This window comes from Oreochromis aureus, linkage group 4, assembly GCF_013358895.1.
Source record: "Oreochromis aureus strain Israel breed Guangdong linkage group 4, ZZ_aureus, whole genome shotgun sequence".
In the NCBI taxonomy this organism is placed as follows: domain Eukaryota; kingdom Metazoa; phylum Chordata; class Actinopteri; order Cichliformes; family Cichlidae; genus Oreochromis; species Oreochromis aureus.
The window spans coordinates 7,592,905-7,617,614 of NC_052945.1; the positions used below are offsets into that span (position 1 = coordinate 7,592,905).

General features: G+C 39.8%; 1 protein-coding gene and 1 long non-coding RNA gene across 11 annotated transcripts in view; one reads left to right on the top strand and one right to left on the bottom strand.

The window, feature by feature from the left end:
• Positions 1-24,710, top strand: part of asic2 (acid-sensing (proton-gated) ion channel 2) — a 392,319-nt gene that overhangs the window by 264,006 nt on the left and 103,603 nt on the right. For 5 of the 10 annotated variants that reach the window (XR_005612751.1, XR_005612750.1, XR_005612752.1 and 2 more), the window contains exon 1: positions 867-3,049. The exons of the other annotated variants lie outside the window; for them this stretch is intronic. Coding sequence is in view for 2 of the 5 variants with exons in the window: in XM_039610814.1 (XP_039466748.1) it covers positions 2,357-3,049 (693 nt within the window). In the remaining 3 variants the exon portion in view is untranslated. Of the gene's footprint in view, positions 1-866; positions 3,050-24,710 lie in introns of those variants that run through there. 10 annotated transcript variants of the gene reach the window in all.
• On the bottom strand, positions 807-15,759 carry LOC120439775. Its single transcript, XR_005612753.1, has 3 exons — positions 15,733-15,759; positions 2,954-3,076; positions 807-870 (listed from the first exon to the last, which is right to left on the bottom strand). It is a non-coding gene; the product is annotated as an uncharacterized LOC120439775 (long non-coding RNA).

The following is a 24,710-nucleotide window of genomic DNA, read 5'->3' on the forward strand; positions in this document are numbered from 1 at the left end:
CAAAGACTGAACTATGCCTCTAAGTTTTATGAAAAATAAAATGAGCTTTCTCAGAGAATTGAATATGGATCCTTGCTTGGTATGTATTAAGGTCGTTGTCTTTATAGAACTACAGAGGCCACCAGAGCTACTTACAAAGAACCAAATTAAATTGAAAATGGAAATTATGTCTAAAAATGAATGATGTTACATAGTTTTTTCAATTCATAGCACTAAACATACTGTAGCCAGAGTGTCTATTTGGGTAGTATCAATTTTGCTATTGAGATATTAAAAGAAATTACAAAAAATAAGTGGTTGTTCCTTAACCTGAGATCTAAACTCAGGTTAAGAAACAAGGACAAATGTACGTGAAATAAAGAAAAATATGTATATATAATTTTCATTTTGCTAGACTAAAATGTCTTAAGGTTTAGTGGACCATTTCAAGTTAAAGTTAAGAGAAAAATCCAATGATTCTCAATGAGCAGGTCCTTAGCTGAGGGAAGACGGTCCCTTTACTAGACAAAGTGCTAAAAGACCAAAGCTAAAGTCGGCAAAGAGTGCATAACCCATTTTATTCCAATCCAGTTTTTCCAAACAAATTTCAAATCTCTATTGCAGCAATAAAAAGAATGAGATAAAAAAAAAATTAACCCAGAGTAAAAGAGAGTCTACGCGTGGCTTTTGTGCACTGCATGCACAGCAGTCTCTCATCGCTCTGAGGCTGTGTGGCTCAGCAGCAGCAGCAGACAAACAGAGGGGGGCGAAGGACGGCGCAAGTTAGCACAGAGAGAGACAGGCGCTCTCATCAGTGACGGGCTCACCGGCTGCGTGGACAGAGCTGTGGCGCAGGAGGAGGAGAAGAAGAGCAATGGGGGGACAAGCTGCCTGAAAAGCAGAGCAAAACAGAGGAGCAAAAGCGTGAGAGACATCGAGAGAGGGAGGGGGAGAAAAAAGAGAGATCACAGAGAGGAGAGAAGTCATTCAGACCAGGGAGAGGGAGCGAGCTGGATGAAGCTGACAAGGACACAGAGAGAGGAAAGCGCACACAGAAGCCTTTCCTGATGGAAGAAAAGCAAGGGAGTGCTCGGACAAAGTGAAAAAGAAGAAGAGGAGGAGGTGGGGGTGCCCGACAGGAGGTCGAGCTTACGGGGCTTGACTGACATAAAAGACAAGAGGAGGAGGAGCATGAGGGCAAGTTGATGGATTTGATTTGGAGAGAGTATTTTTAGAAGGAGGAGCGGAGACATGAGGGGAATATTGAGATTAGAGATCCTGTCTGTGAGTGGGGGAGACAAAACTAGGGGGGAAGAAGAAAGAATAACAGGAGACAGATAAAGCGGGGAGAGATGTTGAGATGTGAGTGTGACAGAACAGATTATCTCTGGTCTGGTTTCCCGCAGGAAACCGCTGTGAGTGTTTGTCCGTGTACGTGCATGAGTGCCTCCTTCTCCATGTGAAAGTGTGTTGTGGTACGTCTCTAACTGTGGCCGCGCTGCTGAGAAGCAGGTCCGCTGCACGATGAAGCTGTCCCGTGTTTACCTGCAGGACCTAATAACGCCGGTTAAAACCGAGTTCAGGGACAGACGAGGAGCGGATCAGTGACATCAGAAAGAACTAAAGGCACCAAAAAGTGAGACGAGAAAGTGGGAGAAGAAAACAAATGGGGATGGTAGACTTTTGTGAATTCAATTAAACCACATACTTAATAGTGACAAGGAAGTGATTGCTGCCTCTGGCTGATGAATGCTTCTGCAAGCCTGTGAAGCTCAAAAACACATACTTAACCCAAAAGAAGACAAACCACAGCGCTGGAACACGGCTCTTCTCGCGGACTGCACCACACCAACCAATTCTGTCCTCTGTCATCTCATTATTTTAATTACCTTCCCTTCTTTCATTTGTTTTTTGTCCTCTGTACTAAGCCCGTGGTATTTTGTATTCTGTCCTCTTCTCTCCCTCTCTCCTCCCCTCCCTCTTCCTCTTGCCTTCGCTCTCTCTGTCTCATCCTCTCTTGTTCACTGTCACCCTAACTGCCGTGGATGCTGGAGTCATTCATGTAGAAGACACCTTGCTTGGAGCACATTTGCCTAGCTGATTTTTTTTTTTCTGTCCCTGCTGAGCTGGATGATTGGAGCACTCTCACATGGAGAGACCAAGAGAAATGACCAACAAGTAGCTGCTGCTCAGTTCAACAGAGCTCCTGCACCAATAAGAGAAGGCAGCTTCAAAACACACAGCTTTCGTAAGGTCACTTTTTTTGTGTGTGTGCGTGCAGTGTTAATGCACTTCAAAGTCTATAGGTCTGTAGTGTTTTTTAGGGCCAACACATATCCATGTGTGGATTACAGTAGTGGATTTATCCTGGAGCTACATGTGGGCCCCAGCCCCTAAGGCCTGGCTGGGAAATGAAGCCTTTCCCGCGGCTTTAGGAGCACTGTGGACAGCGATGGCCTTGGAAGGGCGCTGTCTCCGGAGGGGATCCCCGGCCATGATCAGAAAAGGCCGTCAGCGGCGTCATCCAAAGCCAACTCTGGCCCAGGTCACTTCCACTCTGCTGTCAAGGACACGCCTACACGGGTTGCGGCATATTTGCGTCCCTGGTGGCTCTGTGGGCCGCAGGGCCTTCTGGCTTCTGGCACTCTGCACCTCTGTAGGGTTGCTTTTATCCTGGTCCTCCAACCGCTTACTCCACTGGCTTTCCTTTCCCACATACACGCGAGTCCACACTGAATGGGCCAAAGAACTGGCTTTCCCTACAGTCACTATCTGTAACAATAACCCTATCCGCCTCTACAAACTCACCAAGAGTGACCTGTACTTTGCTGGCCACTGGCTGGGCCTGCTGCTTGCTAACCGAACAGTGAGACCCATGGTTTTGGACTTGCTTCAGGAGGACCGTCGCACCTGGTTCAAGAAACTGTCAGACTTCAGGCTCTTTCTCCCACCCAGAAACTTTGAAGGGACCAACCTGGAGTTTATGGACAGACTGAGCCACCAACTGGATGACATGCTCCTGTCCTGCAAATATAGAGGAGAGCCATGTGGAGCTCATAACTTCTCTTCTGTAAGTCGGCTTCTTGTGTTTTTCTTTCTGAAAGCAGTAAACAAACTTTGTCTTAAATTTAAACTGCAGTATAAAAGTTAAAATAATATTTGCATCATGCTGAAGCAACTCGTCTTTTGCGGTAGTCAGCCTAAATACATAAGACTGTAAAATCTATTTTGCGCATAACTGGCTGTTAAAGCTTTGTTGGTCATCATAGAAATGTTTGAACATCATTTTCTGCATTTATTAAATCACCACCAGACCTCTTGGCCAAGAAAATAACCAAGGGATATGAATATATGTATTTTCAGAAGAACTATTTCGAAAGTTGCATGACAGTAGCCATTATCATACATTAACACAGATGAAATGGGCTAATTATCGGCTCGTGGGCAAGAATGGCTATTAAACGACCCCTACATATCAAAAATATTCTTTAACAGTACTGCCCCAGGAGAGTTTACTGCCTCTGTGTCTGATCGCTCATCTTCTTTTTCTCTGCGGATGTGAGTTTGGTAGATTTCTGTGCCCACACTTTCTCGTGGGCTCCCTTGCCATGTTTGAACCATGGCAGATGTTTTCTCTGTGGAAATGTTGAAGCTCAAGCTGTGTTTGAAACTTTTTTTGTCTTTTTTCCCCCTCTTCTACTATGTACTCAGTGTTGGAAACAGAAGGAGAAATGATTAAATATCTGTATAAAACGCACACAAATCTAAACAAATCCATAGTGAGCGTAATTATAGTTGTTTTTGACTGGTGACAATTAAATACATTTGGATTTTACTTTTTAGGTTTTAGTGTAGATTTTTTTTAGTATTTATTTATTTTTTTGTCTGCTTTTACTGCAATAAATTCAAATAATAACCCACACGAAAGGAACCAAGACAAAACATCACATACAGCACATGGTGTATACTGAATGTGAAGCTGAAGAAAACAGAGGGGAACTCCACAGATTTAATCAAAGTCTAATTTGAGGTCTTGAGGAGCACCTATAGCAGGTGGTATATTAGTCATTTGCCATGTGTTGACATAGATTCCATCTTTTAGAAGAAGCTAGCGTTACTGTTTTAATTGCTATCATTTTGGTTTTGAAAGAAGACAACAAATCTGACAAGAAGTAAACTTATCAGATCTATGTTGCCAAAGACTTTTCATTTACTACTGCTACTAGTGCTGCATTAGTGCTCTGGCTGAACAGTTGATAGTCAAGTGTCATTGTGGGTAGTGTAGGCTTCAGGTTTCAGGTTATTGTAGGTTTTCTTTACAACAGTTTATTTCAATTTACTTTAATGCTGATTCTTCTAATGGAGAACATTTTACCGCAGGTTCAACGTGAAATTTTTAGAGATTCAGTTCAGTCTAATTCAGTTCAGTTAAAGTCAACCTATACCTGTCTGCCCCTGTGTGAAAAAGTAATTGCCCCGTAAACCTAATAACTAGTTAATTAACATGGTATCTAGCATGAACTCACATCACTGTGGCCAATCCTATGAAGGTTTCTTCCCTTGTGGATATTGGTTCACTGCAGTCCCAAAGACTTAGTTAATGGCTTAGTATCCCTTTACAGAGCGATAGATATCAATGACTTTGTTGTCCAAAGCTGTTTCTTTAGATCGTGGCATGATGTGTTGCTAGTTTTGTTTTCCTTCTTCATCAATAATGTCAGGCTGGCAGGACATTTCAGGTGGTATAATCACAATTACACTAAAAATCCCAGTGAATTACAGTTGTTGTGTTTAACAACAAAACTATAGCTAACTGTGTTTTTCTCTCTTTATGCTTTTGAATAGAACTGAGCTGACCATCATCATCATTATCACTTCAGTAATGAGATTCAGAGATGAATAGCTTTTTAGTTGTTCTTGTTGTCTAATACAAGTTCAGTTTTTTTAGTTTGTTACATGGCATGCCATGCAGCCTTAGAAACAAAAGCTGAGAAACAAAGCAGCATAATTGCATTGCTTCGAACCCTCCTTACAGTAAAGCACAGATTATAAAAAAAACAACTTTAAAAAATAGATTTTAGGGATGTTCAGGGAGTGTGTTAAATCATAAAACAATATCAGAGATTGAAGAGCCATTTGAAACCATTAGTTACATTCTTAAATAACCAATAACCAGAGGTGGCTGTAGCTCAGTAGGTAGAGCTGGTCATCTACCAATTGGGAAGTTAATGGTTCAATCCCTGCCCATTCCAGTATGCATACCACAGTATCGTTGGGCAAGAAAAAGAATCTCAAGTTGCTGTCTAATGTGAGCAACTTGGGCAAGGGTGAATATTATATTGAAAGCAAACAAGAAAAAAGTGCTCAAATGAATGTGTGTGAATGGGTGAATGACACTCAAAATATAAAGCGATTTCAGTCCTCAGGTAGAGCAGGAAAGCAGTTTATAAGAACCAGCTCATTTATCAAATCACATTTTGAATGCACTTACATGCCATTTTAGTAGACATACACCCATTTTCTATCTACAGACATACAATGGTTTCATGTCTTATTTTCCACCCTTGTGTATTTTAGAAATTCCAGGAAGGAGAAGGAAGGAGAGTGGTGCTGCCATGTGAAATAGCTGTAGCTCCAACTAGTGATGAGTGGCTGCATAGCATCTTAGACCAAAGAGTGAACTTAAATTGTGCATTAATAAAATCTGAATAATTGCAGTAGCCAATTGTATTAATCATCCAGCTGACTAATTGCACACATCTCTTGTTGTTTCTGTGTGTGCGCATTTCAATCAAACTGCTTTTTTTAGTTTTACTTATTTGTCATGCTGAACTTTGTGTTTGCTCTTTTTGGTCCTCTGTCAGAAACAGGACAAAGCACATCAGACTGCTGCCATGCAAATTAAGTGTGCAATCAGAACCATGCCCCAAGCCATCCATTAATTTTTTTAACAATGCTGATGGTTGCAGTAAAGACAAATACATATTCTTTCTGGTTTAAATTCAGATATTTGAAATCGGTGCAGCAGCAGATAGGGCGCATTGCTACTATCGATGTCAAGGAGAAGCATTCAGTTGGTTGGTGTCATGGCTGTGTGCAGGCAGGCAGAGAGGAAGGACCCAAGATGCAGGACTCACGGAAGCGAAAGTGAATTCCAAACAAACAGCTTTATTGCGGGAGTTACCGAACAGAAAACTAACTATACTGAAAACCACTAGACTGACATGACGGCAAACAGAACACACAGGGAGTGAGGGCAGAAGACGTTAACGACGCGACACCGAGTAGGGGAAGACGCAGACACTAAATACAAGAGGTGAACGGAGCGAAGAGGAAACAGCTGGGAGACACGGCTGACGCTGATTACACTGACGAGACCGGGAGAGCACAAAGCTGAACGCACTGACATAGGACGCAGACCTACAAAATAAAACAGGAAGCACACGACAGACAGAGACACAGACGCAGACTCATAAGCAGGCATAAAGACATCATGGACAGACAGAGAAGACTAAGCACAGGCAACCTAAACTAAACATGAGGGCAAGATAACGAAACCAGAAATAATCATCATCACCAGATAGCTTAAAGAAACAGAATACAATCACAATCAAAACAGCATCACCCGAGAATAAGAACTAATCCATAATGCAGAGATAAACCAAAACCTAAGGAACTCAAAATGCTGGGTCGAACCGACCCAGGACCGTGACAGTTGGCTGCAATATAACAATGCAAAACTTTTGATGTTGAATCCCTTCAGGATGTAAACTGTTCAAGTAGTAGCAATAGTACTGCAACAGTTCATCCAAGCTGAATGATTTTCTTGCTTTCACAACATACAAGCGTCCAAACATAAAGACTCAATCTGTGCAATCTCTCTCCATACCAGTAAATCCAAAAGGCAGAAACCATAAGGAGCTAGGTTGATGCAGCGCTAGCACAGTTTGATCCCAATCAAGCGAGACAATTAGCGCATATTTTTCACCATATAAGTTTCCTTAGTTAGTTATTACATGGATACTACGCCAGCTAATGATAGGTTTCTCTGCAGATCAGAGTCACATTGATGCTCCAGTCCTGTTTTCTTTTTCATCTTGTTGTACCTTAAAGTGGGCCTCATGGCGTTAACGGGCCTCAGTGGTTTTGCTAATCTCATTAGCCTGCTGCTGCAAGTCAGCAAAGGCTCCCTGAGGCCTATTCATTATCACTGTATTTAAAGCAGTGTCACTCTAAGACCAAAAAAGATGCAACAGCTAGATTAAACAAGACATAGGAAGTACACGTACATGGACTTGTGGCTAAATAACCATGAGAGAGCTCTTTTCTTTTGTGTGTAAAAACTGTCTTAGAAAGAAGTGGGAAATGCAGTTTTAATATGTGTTAGTTATTACAGATTTTAGAGTACAGAGGAACCTTTGAACTGCCAGGCAGCCTCTGGTTTGAGTGGGAGAGAAGAAAAAAAGTATGACAAGAAGTTGGAAGTGAGTGATGGCATTAAAAAAAAGCATCTAGTTGATCAGGTCGCAAATACAAATGGTTCCCATAATTCTGCCCAGCCCTTATAGCAGCAGGATTTCATGTGCTAAATCTACTGCATCACAGCGAACTAGTAGAAAGCTGGCAAATCAATAAATCTGTTAGCTCCGTGCTGTGGTTTATGGTGGTCTGTACTGCTCCCACATCTCCAATACTGATGTATTCTCAGCCACCCCGCAGCTAGTCCCAATAGCGGGGGATGACAGATCTGGAGAAACGTGCCAAAGGCCAAGCAAACTGTTCTCAGCATCCTCAGTGGGAGTAGCTGATACCTTATCAAATCCCAGGTAACAGAGCCACTTCCTATGACGAGCAGATATACATCTCCACCATACATTTAAGCGCTCCATCAAGGACGAGATAACTGCACCTGCAGTGACAAATTAAACATTGCTTGGAGTTGGAGAGTAGCACCTAATCATACTCCAAGCAGGGAACAAAAAAAGGTGAACCTCCCTGTCTGCCCACTGTAATGTATCAACTCTATCTCAGTAGAAATCTCATAACTGCAGAGCCACATTAATACTGCCCTTCCCCCCTGTGGGGTTTGACTCGAGGAGGTTCATACCTGTTTTTGAATTGTGAATTATGCAGTACATGTATCAAATATTAATGAATCCAAGTTTTTCTTAGAGCTGGTATCTTCTACTTTTAAACCTACATCTGCAGTTTAGAGTCTTTCAGCTCCTTGTTTTGGCTTTACAGCAACTTTATTGTTTTTGTTTATTCTTAGCAACCTTACAGCTTCCTCTGCATCCCGCTCAGCACCACAAAGCAACTATATTCTGTGTTTGCTGGATGCCTAAATTTGAAGTTGTTTATATAAGTTTGCCTTTTTACGATATAACAACATAGATATAGCTTACCCTAAATCCTTTTGTTTTTGTAAATCTGCTCAGGAAGGTAGTTGTTTAGTTTAGTGTGACATTCAACTGCACGAAAAAAAAGGAAACCCAGGTTCGTTTTAGAAAAACAGATTTGAACACAAATCCTTTGCTCTGGTGAAATCTCAAGGTCTCTTGTGAATTTTAGCAGTAATCTTTTAAGCATACTTTAATTTTTCATTAGCCTCATCTCCTCATTGTGTTTAGTAGATGTCTGCTCAGGGTTGCACATGACAAATTTAATAATCTTCTATTGGTGCTGTGGGTCAGGCATGGTGTGATGGACGATGGCTTTAACTGCTCCTCTGTTCAGCGTCTTTGTCTCATGTGACCTCTTAACAGAAACGCGCTTCATTATAATGCTAATTTTCTAATGTTTGTTGTTTTCTCTGCTTACAATGACATTAAAGATTTTTTTCCCCAAAAATGTAATAAATTATTATAATCATTAAAGTAATATTAACCTCCTAGGACCTGCCGTCCACATATGTGGACATCACATTTTGGGTTATTTAGACCAAAATACTCAATTTTGCCCTACATGGGCCTGATATCCACTTATGAGGACATTATACTGCTACTGTTCTATCAAAATTTTAAACGCATATCCTTATATGTGACTCTTATTTTTTTTAAAAACAAAAATAAGGTAAAAAAAAAAATCTGGTAATTCTTTGTTTTTACATTCATCGGGCCCCAATATGACCAAATATCAAAGTGAAATCAAAAATGCATGTCGTGGAAGAGTTCAGGTCTTAGGAGGTTAAATATAATTTGCTTCACAATACTTTAATTCAGTATTGCACATATACATGTAAACAGCATCCGTGCTTGCACCAGTTTGGTGACATGTCGGTTACAAAATTAAAGAAAATAGATGGAAGCCAAAAAAAGAGCCAGTTCTGTGTGTTTGTTTGATTTTAAAGTGACTTCTAGTGTAACTTCTAGATTAGATTAGATTTTTAGATCCAGGTTTCTAGATTTTAGATTCATTTTCATGTTGATGTAAAGTCAGACCGAAGTCAGAGATGCTAACTCATCGTGGGTTTGAGGTATTCAATGTTGCCTGGACGTCCTTGCTAGATTTTCTAACAAGAGAAACTTTGTGTTCAAAAACTTTTTGTCTGCTTTTTTATTGATTAGAATAAAACAAAGTAAACAAAACATTTTCAATTAAAAGAATGAAAAATACGAAACAAAAATATGTCAAGGGCGAAACGTGTGATCTCACATTATCAACTTTGTTTTCTACTGAGCTAATTGAATTCACACTCGAGTCTTTGCATCTCTGTGTTTATGTTGCTGACATTAAAGGTGTAACTGTCTGGAGCGTTAGGTTCACCGTGCAACAAATGAGACAGAATTTAGATCTATATAAAAGTAAATTGCTTAAAAGTGTTTTTTTTTAATAACAAGAAAAAAATACTAATGTGCTTACATGTAGAAGATGTTCTGTGGCCGTCAAAGACAGATATGTTTAATTTGCTCAGGGCAATGGCAATTTTATTTATATGGCACATTTCATTACACATAAACTCAATGTGTTTAACACAAAAGAATAAAAGCATCAAAACCTGTGTAGGGTTACAATGCCTTAAGGCAGTTAAACGGCAAAATAAAACTTAAAACACACACTCAGCTATTGAGTGTAAGCCTGTGTGAACAAAGAGGTTTTGAGTTTGCTTTTGAATGTCGGCACAAATGTAATTGATCTCAGGTCAACAGGCAGCTTGTTCCAAAGAACAGAACCACAGCAGCTGAAAGCACCTTCAGCACACTTGGATCTGATTCTAGTAACAAAGGATCTCCACCTGATGACCTGAGAGGTCTGACTGGGTTATAAACAGTAAGCAAGTCTGAGATGTACTGGAGAGCAGAACCATCAAAAGCTCTGTGAACGAAAAAAAGGATTTTAAAGCTAAAGCTTCTGTATTGCACTGTCAGGCAATGAAGGGATCACAATATTTTTTGCATACCTATAAGGATTCTGTCCTACTGATGATCTGGAGAGTCCTGCAAATAAATGTTTACAATAATCTAACCTGCCTGACATGGAAGCAAGACCAATTTCTCAGTCACTTTGAGACAGGAATTTTCTAACTTTTGTTATATTTTTTCAGTGATAGAAAGCACTTCTGCCAATTTTATCAATATGATTATCAAACCTGAGATCACTGTCTAAAATAATGCAGAGGTTCCTGACTTGCTCACTGTCTTGCCTCTGTTCAGTTCTAAAAACTTCGAGATATTCAGCAAATAATGCCATCAATGCAGTAAACAGGTGTTAGATCGTCATAAAAGGATAGGTACAACTGTCTATCAGCGGAATAAGAATGGTAGGTTATGTTATGATTCTTGATGATAGCACCAACTGGAAGCATACGAAAATTAAAGAGCAATGAACCAAGACAGACACTCGAGGAATCCCTGATTTAATTTTTATTTGTGCAGATCTACAACTGCTAATTGAAAATGAAAACCTCAACCCTTTAGGTTTGATGAGAGCCAGTCAAGAACCTGACCTATTAAACCAACTGAATCATGATCAGCAGAGTCAAAAGCAGCACTGTTGATTTTTAGGTCATTGATGACTTCAGGAAAAGCTGGTTCTGGGCTATGATTGGACCTGAACCCTTCCTGGCACAAATCACTAGATGGCCTTTCTGAAAACATCCCCAAAGAGAATTGTCTCCTCCCAAGATCAAACTGGGAATATTTTATTTCTTATGTAAATGTGTAAACTACGACTCTTTGCAAAATAATATTCCTATTTGTATTGTTTTTGAGCTGAAACAGAAAGTTTGTGAACATCACAAGGGATTTTTTCACTTTTATTATTTAGGCAGTAGATGTACTTGCAGTTGTCTTGGGGCTATTTTCAGTTGAACCTTCCATTTTCATTCTGGAGCTCAAATTATTTGCAATTTTATTGTCTGTCTGGGAAAACCTGAGATCTGCACCACCTTTTGACTTTCCTCTTTTACTTTCCACACTGAGCCTATAAACACAATGAAGAGGCGTATTTGCAGAGGGCCCTGCGAAGCCACCTACAAAGCCTGGTCAATCTCCACTGAGCCTGGAGAGGCCCCTGATTGAGTTTTAAGCACATCCAGGTAATAATGCTGGTCTCTCCTGCTTTCGTTTGTCACAGACCTTTTCGGTAGAATTCCACAAATCAAGACCATAAGCTATTGATTTGGCTTCAAGTAAACAATAGTGGGAGTCAGGTGGAAGCTTCAGCTCCAACGAGAGCAATCTCATTAACACAGGTGGCCTGGTGCTAACCATGCTCCTCAGCCCCAGTCCAATTTCCCTCTTCAGAACAGATGGCCTGAGTGGTTTCATGAGCTCCAACTTCCAGCTTCCACATTAAAAACCATAATAGTACTGTGTGTATGAATGGCCACAGCGCAGGTCATTGATATGCCACTAGATGCAGGCGGCATCCAGTAGCTGTTTGACTGCAAGCACAACGAACAGTCACCTTAATCTGCCAGCGTAATGCATGCCTTGAATGCAGATGAAAAGATTATACATGGTTAGTATTCATAAGGTCGCATCAATGCATAAACCACAAAACTTGTGTAAAAGGTTAGTGTTTGAAATAGAGAGCTAATGGATACTGTTCTGTTCCATGAATACCATTAGCAGAATCTGTATCCAGTCTCCACTGCACCTTATAAAGGGTGTGTGTGAGTTACAGCTTCACATGGTCTTTCTTTGTAATACTGCTAAGAAAAACATTTGCGTTGTTGAGCTTTTCTTAGGAGGCTGTGACTGAAGCAGTGGCATATCAAGTAATGGCAGGGTCGGTCTGATCCCGAGGCTCTATACTTCGAGACATGTCATCAGGAAAGACGTTAAACCCAAAGTTCCTCTCAGTGCTTGGTGTTGACACGCTTTTGTGAATAAGAATCTCATTTTAAAGCGCTAGCCGGGATGTAGTTAGGGTTAAAGGCACAATATGTGTTTAGTCTATTTAACATTTATACAGCACATAAGTGATGACACATGCAGTGATTGCAGTATTTAAAAAGTGCGTAGTTTAACTCTCACCATTCACCATTTTTTCCTAACAGCTCATTTCCCTTATGCTCTAAAGTTATGCATACTACTACGCCCACGATTTAAATCTATATTCACTGTGAGAACCTTTGGGCAAGAAACACCCACCTGCAGCACCGACTCTGTGTTGTGCACATACAGTATGGCCAAATAGTTCAGTGCTAATGGACGTTATATGAGATCCAGCATTTTGTGTAGTACAACACAAGCAAAGACTACACTGGTAACATTGTCTCAGAGATTACCCTACAGTTGCATCAACAACTCTGTGACACAAAGTCAACAATCGCTAAATGTTCTAAGCTTCGCAAAGGTGAGATGTTATTGCAGGGATGTTTTATTGGATTGCATTACATTGCACTTCTGTATATTTTAATTTCAGAGCACAAAATGTAAGAAGAATATTAAATGCATTTCAGAAGTCCAAGAGACAGTTCAATTTGCCAGAGTCCCCCCTGTGAAACATACCGCCATCATCTCTACATCCAGTAGCGGTTTTAGATACGGGCGACACGGGCGGTTGCCCGGGGCGGCATCGTGGTGGGGGGCGGCATCACGGGCATCGGAAAAAAAAATTGCTCGTACTCATGCTGCCCCGACATCATGCCAGCGCATATTGGGAATGGCATAGGCACCGATCAGTTTTCTATCGCCCATTTGCTGGGAGTAGGGGCGCTCTCCGTTTGCGAGGTGCGCTGCTGCTTGCGGCACAGGGAGGAGAGGGCGGGGCGGCGGGGGATTCTCTGGGTGGCTGGAGCAGCATCTAATAACCAACTCGCAAAATAAAACAAAATAAAAACAAACCAACAAACACGAAAACACCAGACATCATGATACAGACTTACAATCTGCACCGATGTTTTTTCGAAATTCTATACGCGAAAAGTGAGCGCGAGAGCCCTCGGTGCGCCTGCTCGCTGCTGAAGTCAAAGTAAACTTTATTGTCATCTCCGCTACATACAGTCCAGTATATAGAGAGACGAGACGACGAGGCTCCAGTTACAGCAGTGCAAGTAAACAAACAATAAATATAAGAAGAGTAAGAAAATAAATATACACTTTAGTGTAGTGTATTTTGTTGATTTAAAGTCTCACACACAACCCGTTTTTAAAGTTTTTAAAAAAGAGAAAAGAAGAGGAGTGTAGCGACTTCCACAGTCGCTAGAGGCCGGGGACTGAGCCTGCCTATTTGCCTGATGCGCTGTCAACTTTACGCAATAATGCGAGAGGTGGAATTGCTTGCTTGTTTATTAAAGTGCTTGAAAAGTTTACAGAGCAATGTGATCGGCTCGCGATTCAAACTCTTAGAACTTCACAGGCTCTAATGCAACAAGAGGAAACTCGTTGTGCTGCGGTCAACAAAAACTACGGCTACCCAGCCCTGCTCTCTGTCAAAATCAAACCAGTGAAAGACAGACTGACAACGCCCCCTTAATGTCACCGCGAGCACCCACGTGACTCCCGTTACACATCACCATAGCAACCAAACAAATCGAAAACCCAGTGATCATTAAAATTCAATACATTTAATTATGGCTCCTAGAAGGAGAAACGAGCAAAAGATGCAGGTAAGCAGATGTGTCATTGGATAATGGCAGGTCATCCTAAAACATTAAGAATCAGAATACTTTCTTAATCCCTGAGGAAATTATGTGGGTTACAGTTCCTCCAAGAAGAAATGGTAAAAATAGTAACAGTAACAGACTAAACTCCAAACAATATATACAATAATATAATATTAACTAGTCAGTGTCAATTGTTGATTTGTCCTGTTCCCATTGTATGACGAATTATGATGTCTGTTTGGTAGCCGTTTGCATGTTTGCATACTATGCATACTCTCTCTCTCTCTTCATATATGGGGTCATATATGCGTGTGTGTGTGTGTGTGTGTGTGTGTGTGTGTGTGTGTGTGTGTGTGTGTGTGTGTGGGGCGCCAGAGGGCGTGTTCGCCCGGGGCGCCAAACAGGCTAGGACCGCCACTGTCTACATCACATCACAGGCCTTTTCTTTTTGGACTGTGCTCAGCATGCTTTTGATTTCCTTACATTACGATTTATGTTTATAGTACTTCAGCTTTTGTAAAGTGCCACCTACACTGAAACATTCCATAAAATCATTAGATTTTCTCAGCATAATTAGATGTGTTTATGGGTTTTGAGACAGGTGAACTTAAAATGTCTAATTATGCCACAACAGGAGGGCTTATCAAAAGCTCTGAAGTGTGATTACAGAGTTAGTCGTTTAATGATCAAAATACTTTGCAGAGAAAATGAGAAACAATATTCCAACTTGTAAGTTTATGTAAACACTTTTTACAAGTCAGAAAAATATTACTATAAGATTATATGAAACCAACCCAGCATTTTTTCCATTTCCCTAACAAAAGAGAATTACCCGAGTGAATTAATTTGACTCTGCATCATTTACATCAGAACGAGTAATAAACAAATTGCCAACACAGCTCATACATTTCTTTAATGCAACAACTGATTCACATTTTCATATTTTTGTTGTATCAGGACTGGTAATTGTTGTAGTAGCATTTATTTGAGTCACAGTTTATAAGAACAAGAGTGGGTAGTAGGGCTGGGCCATATTATACCGTTCACGATAATACCGGTAGAAAGCTAGGCAACGATAAGAATATGGGTAAAACACGCATGCGCAGTGCCGAAAAAGCACGGAGAATGCACGGTAACGGAGAATGTGAATGGGGAAAGTAGATTGTTGAGTGAAAAGGATGAGCCAGAATTGTTTTGTAAAAATGGTGCAGCTTAACTGGTTTGGTGTTTGTCCGTCAGATACACAAAAGAGCACTTTTTTTTGTAGAACATGCAAGCGGGCCGTCGTTATTGCCGTATTTGTCGGCAGTGTTGCCAACTTAGCGACTTTGTCGCTATATTAAGCGAGTTTTCAGACCCCCTAGCGACTTTTTTTCTTTAAAAAGTCGCTAAAAAAAGACGTGAAAGCGCGTATAGTTTTTACTCTCAACAAGCAGCGGGTGCTGTAACACAGTCAGTTCTTCTTTTACTCTTTTACTCTTATGCTGTTTTGTGGATCACAAGGTTTAAAACTACTTATAAACACACACACACAAAGTAACTCCACCAGAGTGCCTATTTCGGATCACTTTTGCCAGTCCAAGCCCGGGTAAAGGAGCAGGGTTGGAATTGTGACATTAAAAAAAACAATAATTGCTAAAAGAAATTTAATTTGTAGTTCTAAATAAACTCTAAATGCATTTAGGACGTTTTTTACTCACTTTATGTCTCTTCCACGATGCTATTTCTCTCTCCAACAACATAGGTTACAATTACATTAGCATGACCAATTATGCAAATTAGGTGATGACGTCATTTAGCGACTTCTAGCGACTTTTAGGACAACCAATAGCGATTTTCCTTACTGAGGAGTTGGCAACACTGTTTGTCGGACTAAGGTGCTTGTAAAGCTGGGAGTAATCTGGGTCCTAAACTCCGTCCTTTAAAGTCCCGAAGTCAAACGAACATCACTGAGAGTTTAAAACTGTCTAAATTCTTTCACCTTTAATGAAATGATCAGCATTGCTACTTTACCAGGTGTAACTATTTAGTTTAACATCCAGGCATCCATGAAAACAGAATTCATTACATTTAACGGAGTTAGAAGTTAGCAGGAAGTTAGCGGAAGTTAGCTCGCTAGTTTCGCTAGTTACCTAAACATGATATAGCATGTTCTGACTGAGAGATTTCTGAAAAAATTCAAACGTACAGCTCTGCTATCACTTTCAACATAAAACTAAACAGCAGTGACGTTTGTAGGGTTACTGAAGTTGGGCTAGCTGGTATATAATGATGTGCTACGTGATCGCTAGCGACACAGCTTTGTTAGCATAACATAAACAGTGAAGCTGGAGGATGAACGCTAACTTTTATCCACGCGATAAAAGTTAATGTGAAGGTTCCTGATGGTTAGAGACAAATGCAATCGCATAGCAGGATGCTGTAAACGGACCAAACTTCAGTCAGGAGAACAACTGAGATAATCCATCCACAATAGAAGGTTAGTCATTAATATGCTGCAACAACATGGGAATAGAGCAGCTGTGATAGAATACAGCATTAATGAATCAATGGTACAGAAGTGGAGGAAGCAAGAAGAATGAGTTGAATAAAGTTTGATTTATCTGACTGCTTTGTTTCGCTTAATGTGCCTTATAATCCCGTGCACCTTATGGTCCGAGAAATACGTATTTGACTTTTTTTATTTGGCACACTGCAGTATAATGTTGCAAAGCACCTCTTTTTAACTTCAGTGGATATTATACATGGTTATGCTCAGGATATGTCAGCCCATTTCTACTGGAAATGCCTTTTGGTTAAACTTTCAGCAAGGAATTTGCATTTGCACTGTTAAATGTTTATATAGCTTTAATGCCTATAAAAACAGCTACTTTAAGTAAAATGAATGGATCGGGGTTTTTTGCGCTAGTAAAGTTGTGGAGTTGTATTTTGTCTCGCAGAAATTATATCGTCAGTTATATCGTTATCGCAAATTTTCAAATATATATCGTGATATATATTTTTGGCCATATCGCCCTGCCCTAGTGGGTAGTTTTTATATATATATACATATATATTAAAATTCTCCTCTCGCCCCTGCGGGCAGTTCAAGCTCGAGTCTTTTACCAGAGGCCTGGGAGCTTGAGGGTCCTGTCAGGTATCTTTGCTGTTCCTTGGACTGCACTCTTCTGGAGAACGATCTCGGATGTTGTTCCTGGGATCTGCTGGAGCCCATTCACCTAGCTTGGGAATCACCGCACCTATTGCTCTGATTACCACTGGGACCACTGTTACCTTCACCCTTCACATCTTCTCGAGCTCTTCTCTGTGCCCTTGGTACTTCTCTACCTTCTAGTGTTCCTCCTTCCTGATGTTGCTGTCATTCAGTATCGCTACATCTATCATTACGCCATGTACTTGTGCTTGTATATATATATATATATATATATATATATATATATATATATATATATATATATGTATATGTATGTATATATATATATATATATATATATATATATATATGTATATATGTATGTAAAAGTTTAATCAGACCGCAATTCTTTCTGATCCTTTGCTTCTGTTAAAACAAAGTACAGCAGTAACAGCCCGTGTGTTAGAATCAATCATATAAACAACCGGTTAGTGCTTGAAGAAAAAAAAAATCACGCAGAGACGGGGTGGATCATTCAGCAGCAGGCACGGCACTGACACTAATATGGGCTTCCCAGCATGTGATACTGGCTCTGTGTGGTTCTCCTCATAGGAGTCTCTTATCATATGACAGGGCAGCAGTCAACCCATGCAGCCAAAAACACACTCATGCACACACACATAAGATGCTATTAGAGTGTGAAGAGAATGGTGTAGCTGCATGTTTTCTTCCTCACAGTGGCACTCTAAACTTCACACCTTCTCTCTTTTTGAATCCACAGTCTACCCTAAAAGCCTAATTAAGTATTAAGAGGCACATATACAGGAATTAATTTGGCACTGAACAAAATATATATAATTTCTAACACACTGGAAACAGGCCAAGAACATATTTCCAACTTATTACATCCCACATACGGTACATTCCAGACTTCTGATTTCACGTTCTGAATATCAGATTCAGAGATCAGTATGTCCATAGCGTACATAATTTTGACCTTTTTAAATCTGCTTTCTTCCATTATATGGTTTGTGGTTTTTTTAGATTTAAATCAGCTGGCTCGGGTCAAAATGTGTCTTGGCATTAGAAGATAAAAGTTCCTTGGCTCTGGGAGAGAGGGGAAAAAAAGCAGATTCAGCCATGTTAGACATATTTAGTCCCACCTAGCTGCATCCCTTCTTATCATGCTGCATTCCCTTATGTGCAGACGCTGGATATGCATAACAATATCATCTGATTTGATCAGGGACTCATGTATCATAAAGATTATGGTGTCAGCCCACCTCATTTATGTTCAGGACAAAAGCAGCCATTTCTTATTCCCATTGGGTTTTTTTTTATCTTGTTTTTGAATGCTACAGTGTTACTATTCCATCCAGGAAATGTGCCTGCTGATGGACTTTTTATGGTTTCTGGTGATATCTGACAAACAACTAGCAGTTCTTTTGCACACTGCTAGTTTTCTTCTTCAAATTTCAAAATGGGAAGATATCTTAAGGAGAGAGAAACTAGACTTCAGTCAGAGCTCCCCCCCATTTTTCCCATTTCTATTACTTGTACCTTTGTTCAGTTACTCCCAAGCTGCTTCAGCCTAGATGATCTGTAGTGAACAGTATGAGGTTGTTTTTGGGATGACTCTCAGGTGTGTGTGTGTCTGAAAATTCCTACAGCCTGTAAATGTTGCTGTAGATCAGGTTTCTCTGAGGACACCTGTGTAAATCAGGTTTGAGAACGAAGGACCACAGCACAGGCAAATGTAAACAGACTTAAAAGGGCAAGTAGATGTTTGTTCTCACTTGAATCTCGCAAGATTATGCTTTGAAGGAAGAATCAAGTGAAGGATACCAGCCTACTCTCCTGACAGTCTGTTTTAAGGCTGTGCATCTTTGATGAAAGCTGGTTCTACTGATACGGCTTTAGCCAGCACTCAAAGCTGCGTTCCCTCACTCACACCCTGTGCGTACACTTCCTTGCGCATGTCCACTTTTCCCATATAGACTTCATTTCTTATGTTTCTGACCTGTCAGTTGAACTGGATACTATTGATGTCTGGCTTAATCCATATTTTATAACTTTACCTCAGTATGTCAGTAGTTCAATTTTGGGCTTTCACCTCCTTTTTAGTAGCTTGAAAAAATAGCACATGTATGTTCAGCCTAGAAATACCAGACTGAAGTCAGCTAAATGAGTCTGCGTGTGACTGCCTTTCTGCTTTATCATTTTGGGTTTTCTGTGAGCCTTTGATATCGTGTCCCTTGGGTCCGTTTTGTTTTGGGGGAGGCAGAGAGGAGAGGAGGTTGTTTTGTAAGTCAGAGGAAAATAGGTAAAAAGGTAAGAAAGGGAGTAGGCATCAAGAGACAGAGAACACAGCAACGTGCCAGATTTAACCTCAGCAATATCAAAGAGAGAAACCTGTCTGAGATTCTCAACTTCTGTCAATAATTTAACATATCTCACAGTTGTTTGTGCCTCTCTTTCAGACGAGAATACACTCACAAAAGGAGCTATTTACAGCAATTCATCCTGTTAACTTGACAGCACATGTTAATTTACCTTTACAGTCTCACCCATATGTTGTATACAGATATGTAAATATTTCAGTATTGCCCATTGCTTATATCTACCGTAGGTGGCAAATTAAATATTCCACTCGGCTTAATTAATAAGAAATTGCCATATGTCAACCCTTGTAACAGAATATATTTTGGAAGTTTCTGTATGTTTACCATGTATGTTTTTTGTTATTGTGTGAGCTCACTCGTTTTATTACTTCAGCTGATCTATTACTGTGCAAAAAATAAATAACAGAGAGAAAAGAAACGTTGTGTGAAATCCAGCTGAGACTATTCAGATATGCTCCTCTCCCTCTACACTAACTGCACGCTTCCTTTCAATGCTATTGTACGTTCTTAGCCTCACAGTGAGGCCCTGAGATAAATTATGTATGAATTGGTGCTATTTAAATATATTTTAATTAAATTAAATGGGAATGAAATAATTATTTTTCTGTTCACTGAAGAAACAGAAGTTTTTTCCTTCTTCTCTCCATGTGCCTTCAGGTTGTATTCATTTCTGTTATTCATTGCTATGTTTCAACCATCATACAGAGTTGCAGTCATTAAGAAATCTTAATCTTATTTGATTTTGATGGCGAAATGATTTTTTCAGAGAAATTAAAAAAAGACAAAAAAACATTTCACTTAGTGTGTAGATATCAAATAACATAGATTGATAGAAACTACAGTGGCAAGTTAAAGTAAGGAAACATTTTTGAGGGTTTACTACTTTTTAATAGGTGTGTCTTGAAATATGTCAGTTCTTTAAATATTATTATAATTACAGTTATGAAGGAAAAAATCTATATCACATAAATTATTTATATTCCATTTATACAAAAAGAAAATTTACATTGGACTCTATGTATTCATGTGAAAATCTATTCGGTAGCTTGTGAAACCACCACTCTGGTTCATGCCGACAGCCCTTTTAATTCATCAACCAGGGAAATTAATTTTAAAACCTTCAGAAGAAACGTTATCAAGCATGGCTGTTCTAAAGTGTTCAGCAGCACTCCTATGCAGTCTTTTGAAAAACTGCCCCGTAATTCATTAGTTTGCAGAAGCACCTTCATCAGCACCAACTTAAACTTGTTTTCAGTATGGCTTTATCAGTCTCTCACAATGCTGTGGAGGGATTTTGCCCCACTCCTTTTTACAGTGGTGCTTTACAGTTTGCATGGAAGTCACTTAATAACAGCCCTCTTGAGGTCTTGCAACAGCATTTCAGGTCTAGGTCACAACCTTGACTGGGTCATTCCAACACCTTGATTCTTTTCTTCTTCTGTCACTCTAAAAGTAGTCATTCATTTGTCCTGTTGAATGACTCAGCCTCACATTTTGTCATAGTTAGGCAAACTGGGAGCACCTTGGTAAAGTTTACAATCCTGGCAGGAAATGATTTTGTTGAGTTTATACAACGCAGAACTGATGGCATAACAACAGCGATGAGTTCTTTGGTGATTTTGTCATACCCATAACCAGGTTGTGACAGTACTGACAGGAAAACATCATCTCAGAGGTGAAGTATTGCGTGGGGAGCGTTGTGATTTGTAAGTGCTGCCTCTGGACCTGGGCACCATGCCATCATGGAAGGGAAAATTATTTCCAGGTTTATCCGCATATCTTACCGGATAATATCACAGAGGCTCTCTGCCAGCTGACGCTTAGCAGAAGTTGGGTGGTGCAGCAGAACAACGACCCAAAGACTCAAGTAAATTGGCTTCAGTGTATTTTCATGGAAAAAAAAATCTAAACGTGATCTTTTTCTGTGATGTTGGATAAAAGCCAGGATCTGCTCTGAAGACCTGAATACAGCAATATCTTAAATTTCAAAGAGTATGACGGGGAAACAAAATTAATGTCACGGTATATCATGATGATTCCAGACTGTGTGAAATTTTGATTGAAGTTTGAAGATATCTTTAAAGACATATCATGATATGCAGTGTGGAGTGCATTACTTATTGTTTTCTTTGTACCTGCTGATTCAGGTTTTTCTGTAGCTCTCCACAAGTGGTCCTTGACTCTTGGACAACCCTTCTTATGATTCTTTTCACTGCTGTGTCTGAAAGGTTGTAGCCAGTTTATTAGCTTTTTAATTATTTTTTTTTTACCACTGTTATTCAATGCAGCCTGAACTTTCTTAGGTAATCTTTCCTCTAATTCCTTTAAGGAGGTTTCAGGAAAAGATTCACAGCTTTTCCAGCTTTCCTGTACCACTGGCTGAAATGCAGCTCCGATCCATGACAGAACCTCCACTATGTTTTATAGCTGGCTGAAGACATTCAGGTTGAATAAAAATAGGCCCAAGAAAATCAAAATTTGGATTGATCAATCATAATACCTCTCACAGCTGATTTTCATTAAAGTTTTGTGTATTTTAGGAAAACCTCAGCCCTTTCCCCTTGTTTCTGATGGTGGCAGTAAGTGGATTAAACTGAATGATCACGGCATGCATCAGGGTTTAAAATTGAACCTTGTATCAAGGAAATTTTACCTTGTCTCAGGATGCAATTTAAAATTGTACCCTGTATCAAGACTGGTTCATCCCTTGAGTTTTATGCCTTTTTTATGCTTGAATGATTCAGTGTTAAGGGACTTAACAAAGAAGAGGGGAAAAAGCCCCTCATTCATCTGATGTCCAAAGAAAAACTTTTAAAGATCTTCAGAAAGCCTGCAGAACCTCTGGTTAAAAACTACTTTCAAAAAAATGACAAGAAAGTCTGGGTAGGTTGAAGCAACATATAAAGAAATGAGAAGTGTCTTAAGACTTTTGCAACACTTGGCACGAAAACCAAGCTAAGCTTCCAAATAGAAATGACTGCAGTTGGAAATAAGAGTGAAAATGCACATTGGGTAAGTTTCTTTTTAGCAACAATATCTATGAGAGAGCGACTCAAAATAAACTGCAGTGTTTGTGTTCATTGTGACGAAGGAACATGTCACCTAGAGCAAGAGTGTGACTCACTGATATGATTTTAAATAGTTTTTGGGCATGGGCATGAAAGCTCTATGGCAAATAGAGGTGCAAGTTATATTAGGCATTGGATATACAGAAAGTTAGCGGGAACAGTTCAGCACTGCTTTTGGTTTTCTCTTAGGATTTACACGCTGTACGAAAATAAAGGATTTTGCTAGTAGTGGTTCTTAGATTAATTAGAACTTCAGAGGTTAATTACCCCTCCATGTCACCAACAAAATCAATCCAACTTAGACTTACTGGTAAGGCTGGGTACTGCTAAAACTACTTCACTGTAAATAATGGACAATTTCACAAATAACTGTAGAAATTGGGTCTGGGTTGTAAAAAATGTCTGTAATTCATATAGAATATGTCTTCTATACATTCACAGTCATCTCTCACTGCTGACAAAGCCACTCACAAAGTTTGTGAAAGCGAATTGCACCTCCCATAGCACAGCAATTAGTGTTTTTTTGTTTCTTCCTCACAAATAGTGTGTTCCCAAACCAGACTGAGACTATATGAGAAAGCCCACATTAGCTCTGCAGTGCTTTCAGTGTTCTCCCACACTGCCCTCCTCACTGAATGAGACCCATGACTCTCCTTCACATAAATGTTTCTTTACAGTGCGCAGGCAAAGCGCTTCTTACAAATATGTGAAATGGGAGACATACAAAGCTTTAGCAAGAAGCATTTCCAAGATAGATGGACATATGAAGAGGGGGAATGGAGGAGCAGAGTGTCACACTGGCCCTCAGAAGCTCATCAGCATTATAGTCCACATTCCCCTGGCACAATGGGCACAGGTGGCACTGACTCATTACTCAAACCCCTATGGGCTATCTTTCATGGATAAAGGGAATTATGGACTACTATTAGCACATCCCCACTGCGGCAAGGAGTATTCGTATGGGTCAGGACACGTGTGAGAGACAACAAAGAAATGGCCTGAAAATAGCATGTATTTCAAAGAAAATACATGAAAAAAGTGACTTCACGCATTCTTTCTCGAAATGGATAAATCTGCATTTCCTCATTATAAATGATAAAAGTAAAACAGGCTAAATAAATTAGATTCTAAGCTGTGACCCCCCTCTTTACCCGTGTTTCTTAGCCATATTTATGCAGGCTGTGTAAATATAGAAGAGTACAGCGGAGGAGAAAAACAAACAAGTATACAGGTAAAAGTAGATGCTGTGGAGCAATACCAAAATAAGGCAGGGAACGCTTGCTAGACTGGCAGAGATTGGTGTCAGACCCAGCAAGATCAAAGTGTTTTTCTAGTTTTCACTCTCTGTCATACTTTTGCAGACACATACACAGTACAGTCAGCGACACCATTAGTTATGACTCTATCTATGCTGGCTCACCACAAATAAAGCTTACAGTATAAGCCTACATGCACATCATGTAAAATCCAAACAGTATTCATTATTTCCTACATTGTTTAGGTTCTGGACATTACCGTCATCTCTAAACTTTACATAGAGTGAATTTTATATCACCAGAGCAAGAAACTGAGCCATAATAGTTTAGGTATGTAGCGCTATAAGGAAATCTGTCATTACAATTAGAGGACTATCTATTTTTAGGTTATTATAAAGAGTATTGTATCAGTGCAGTATTTGGGGCTCTTGATATTGAATACAAAATGAGTTTGTCTCTAAATGTTGGAAACTAATACAAGAATATAATTAGTCTGTGCTCACTGAGTCAAACACAGGAAGACGGTAACACATTTTGCCATTGCTACGCTCTGATATAAATATATGACAGAAGTCATTTTCCATGTTGGTAAAATAACTCACAATGTTACAGAACAGTTAAGGTAAAGGTGACATAGTGCCTTTTCTTTTCTTGGGCTTTGCTACAGTTGCTTTCCATAGTAAACAATTCAAAAACCTTCCTTGTGTGTCTTCCACTTGGCTTTGGCACAGCGATTCGCTACTGTATAAAACTTGCTGCTTTAGCTCCTGTCCCTTTAAGGCTACCCTCCATCCACAAACAGGTTTGAGAAGGAGATGG